Source organism: Thermobia domestica, chromosome 8 (assembly GCF_964235325.1).
Source record: "Thermobia domestica chromosome 8, izTheDome1.hap1.1, whole genome shotgun sequence".
Taxonomy (NCBI): Eukaryota; Metazoa; Arthropoda; class Insecta; order Zygentoma; family Lepismatidae; genus Thermobia; species Thermobia domestica.
In genome coordinates, this window is record NC_137461.1 from 165,858,249 (window position 1) to 165,862,512 (window position 4,264).

At 42.5% G+C, this 4,264-nt stretch overlaps 1 protein-coding gene across 1 annotated transcript; it reads left to right on the forward strand.

Moving 5' to 3' along the window:
* The first annotated feature begins 612 nt into the window (after positions 1-612).
* LOC145692375 (uncharacterized) lies at positions 613-3,909 on the forward strand. Its single transcript, XM_081767675.1, has one exon. It carries the CDS (start codon positions 613-615, stop codon positions 3,907-3,909), a length of 3,297 nt encoding a protein of 1,098 aa, XP_081623801.1.
* The last annotated feature ends 355 nt before the right edge of the window (positions 3,910-4,264 follow it).

Sequence of the window (4,264 nt, forward strand, 5' to 3'; positions counted from 1 at the left end):
TGAACAAAGAAATAATTTCTCTGCTCTGGCCATCCTCCCTGCCTCGTGGCTGGTGGTGCTCCGTGAGGAAGGAGGTTAAGTGGGCTCTGTGATACATCTACACTACACTTACACTTTCTGTTCCATTTACACGTACCTACATACATTCCCTTCTTTTTACACTCTTTTTTCTATTTTCATTTTATACTTCCCACTTTCCTCTACTTTTTTGCCCTGTTCACCTTGGCTTTTCGCCCTCTTTCCCTGTGTGAACTCTCTTCCCGCTTCTGACCTTTTCCTGATTTTGACTCTTTTCCCGACTTGTGTCCTTTTCCCAATTGTGCCCTGTATTATATTCTATTTTGCTTTTGAATCATAAATCCTCTCTTTGAGATACACATTTGACCATTTTTGCATTAGTAGCACATATGACTAGTGAGCCGGTGCACCTGCCTATTTGACAGATAATGGTCTACGACAAGACCAAACAAGTAGTTAATTTAGGACAGGTAAGATAGGTAATTATTTACTTCAATCCAAGGTCCCTGTGTTATTGGGGTTGATCCGAACTGTAAAAGTGTAAAATGGGGCAATCGTTACACCAACGTAGCTGCTCGGAACCTTCTCGCTGCAATGGACCATACAACTCACCTCATTGCAAATGATGGGACTGCTACTCGCCTCCCGAACCTCAATGGTTATCCCAGTGCGCCTGACATCACCATCCTCAGTTCTGCTCTGTATGCAAACCATAGTTGGAGTGTATATGGATATACAGGTGGCAGCGATCATTTTCCTATTATAACTACACTTGAAGGAGTTACTTTTCCGAGAACGCCCAAGGCTCACCTTTCGCCATATGCTCCAACCGTTTCTCGCATTTCTCAATCATACAATCGTACAACATGCCAGAATACGACCGACGAACTTTTCCGGTATTTTTCAGTACAAGTCACTCCTATCAACACCGCTTCTCTCATACATATTATAGAAGCAGCATCATCAGAAGCCTCCACATCTACTTCTCAAATTCCTGGCCAGACTCGAACCCAAACATCCCGTTCCCATTTTCCTTGGTGGAACAGACGTTGCCAACAACTCCTAAATGATAGTAAACAAAAGCAAAAGGCATTTTTTAAAGAAAAGAGTCAACAAACATATGTACTCTATCGCCAGTCCCAAGCGATGTATAAACGATACATCCAGCAATGTCGCAAACAACACTGGCAACAATTTTGTGCCACGCTCCACCCACAGGCTACTTCGTCTTCTATCTGGACGTTTATACGGAACCAAATTACAGGATCTCCTCCACGCGCAGTTCCTACTGACAGTCTACCGCCTTGGATTGATGAATTTCATCGCCTTCTCACGCCTCCAGAACCACTGAATGACAGACGAACTATACAACCTCTTCTTGATCCGGAGTGTGATTCACCAATCTACAAGAATATCACCATCCAAGAATTGAATCTGGTGTTAACTGCTCGGCGATCCACAGCTCCTGGGAGAGATCAAATTAGATATCGACACTTGTACGACCTATCTCCTTATGGTCGAGCCGTACTTCTTCAAATCTACTCTCAGATATGGAGGACAGGACACATTCCATCTTCATGGAAAGATTTAGCGGTAGTCCCTATACTTAAACCACACAAACCTATCGGGTTGGCTCAGAGTTATCGTCCGATTACTCTTACTTCATGCGTCGTGAAAGTTTTTGAGAAGATCATCCTCTCTAAATTGAACTGGCACTTGGAATATTTTTCAGTCTTCCCACCCACATTAACTGGTTACCGGAAAGGCATGTCATCTTTGGACTCGGTTGCTGCTCTTCTTCTCGATATCTGGAACACATTCCAACATCGACAGTATTTGATTGCTGTTAAACTGGATCTGGAACATGCATATGACTCCATCATTCTCGATCGCCTCATCACTCACATGGCACAACTCCAACTTCCTACACCTTTTCTCCGATATACTCATAATTGGTTGGTACAACGTCGCATCTGCATCAAATACCATAACAGATATTCTTCTTATCGTTCAACATCATTGGGTATTCCTCAAGGCTCTAGTCTCTGTCCCACTTTATTTAATATATACACACTCTCTCTCCATCAACGACTTAGAAAACTGGTTCGTATTCAACAATACTGTGATGACATTTTGTTATATGTCAAAACTTCCAACATAGTGGACGGGATACGCATTTTGCACGACGCTCTCCTAGAACTTCACTCCTGGACCTCTGAAAACGGCATGTCAGTCAACGTGGCGAAATCTTCTTCTACTCTCTTCACCCGGAAACGTTTTCAACCTCCCATCCATCTCACGGTAAATAACACTCCTTTACCAGTTACACCCACTTTACAATATCTTGGTTTTCATCTCGATTCTAAACTAAATTGGAAGCATCATCTCAAAACAATAGCACTTAAAGCCCAACCTTATTTTAAGTTGCCATTTTGCATCAGCCACAAGGGGTGGAGAACAGATATATCCTCCCTGCAACAAGTCAGTACCCAATGTGTGGATGCAAAACTTCAATATGGCGGAATATTACTCTCTCCACTACCCAAACGGATCAGCGAACATCACATCCGTCTTCAAGCCACAACACAGCGAATTATATTCCGACAACCAAAGACGGCACCTTCCTCAGCACTTTTAGAAGAAGCTGGAATAATTCCTTTCCCAGTGAAAACATATTTTGAGGCTAAAAAATTCCTCCTTCAACGCATATGCTGCACCTCATCCCTCTTATTACCGAAATTACAATTCCTATACAATAGCAACCTTCGTACCCGACTTCCATATTATAAGCAGCTACCTTGGATTTATCGAGCATTCGTTAGTATTCATAACTGGCTCAATCAATTGCATCGACGACCGAAACTACCATGTTATACTGTACAATATTATACTCTTCTACATTCTCCCACACTTGAGCAACCGGTGGTCTCTTTCAAACGTGTTCGCTCCACTCAGCCTCAGATAGTGCGCCATCTCTGGGAACACCACATTCAATCTCATCACTCCAATACCATTTTAATTTACACGGATGCTTCTAAACAGCATACCGAACAAGGATCTGTGGTTGGAGCAGGAATTTATATACCAGCGCTTAATTACGCAGAGACTCACACACTTCCACCGAATACATCCATTTATTTAGCAGAAAGCTGGGCAATTCGCACGGCATTGAAAGTCGCCCTACAACGACAACTACCTATCGTGGCTATTTGTAGTGATAGCCTTAGTGCGTTACAAGGAATATGTAGAACCCCATGGACATCTGCCAATACATGGTTACAAATCAATATTCGCCAACAGCTTCGAATATTACATAACAATCATCAAGTGGTTACGTTAATTCATACACCCTCACACTGCGACATCCCCGGGAACGAAGTTAGCAATATCCTGAGCAGATATGCAACACAACATGGCACACCGATTGATCTCCGGCTTCCAGCATCTTCTTTCGCCGAGATGCTGCTCCAGAAACGACAAACCGAATGGCGAACCTACCAACAACAACAACGGTCAGGACCAGGGATTTATTATTGGCAACTAGAACCGATTCCCACCACGAGAAAATGGGAGACCCCTCACAATTGGACAAGAAAACATCATTGTTTATATTCTCGCCTGCGTCTTAATACTGCTCAGACTCCCGTACAGCAATATAAACAGCAGCAGCGCCCCTCACGTTTGTGTTATTGTGGCAGAAATGAAGGTTCTATTGACCACCTGACCTTTCAGTGCTCTCTAACGCCTGGTTACCGTCCGATACTCAACACAGTCATTCATTCTGTTTATTTCACCAGCCCCGTAACAGTGTCTTTCTTACTAGCCAACAAAACCCACCTTGTTCTTTATCATCTGCTTCAATATTACATAGTGAACAACTACGACTTGTAATGGTGTCAAAGTGATCAACAGTGCAGTGCTCTTGTTATTCATAGCAGCTTGTAATATGTAGTATCTTCGACATAGTTAGTGTTCCACATGAAGTGATTGTTTCGATTGTGTTTACTTATTTTGTTCCCAAATTGATTCTGGACCAATCATCTCTACAAGTATAGATCCCAATCAAACCGTTTATATTGCTCAGCGGACGAGTTCCTGGAGCATCTAAACATTGAGAGAGAGAGAGAAGATAGGTAATTAATTGTTTAATGGTTTATTTCTGGCGCACTAGTAGGAAGAATTGTTTTAAGATTTGCGTATAAATTGGCTTCCGGATGTGTAGCATAAGAACTACAGTGCAAAGAAA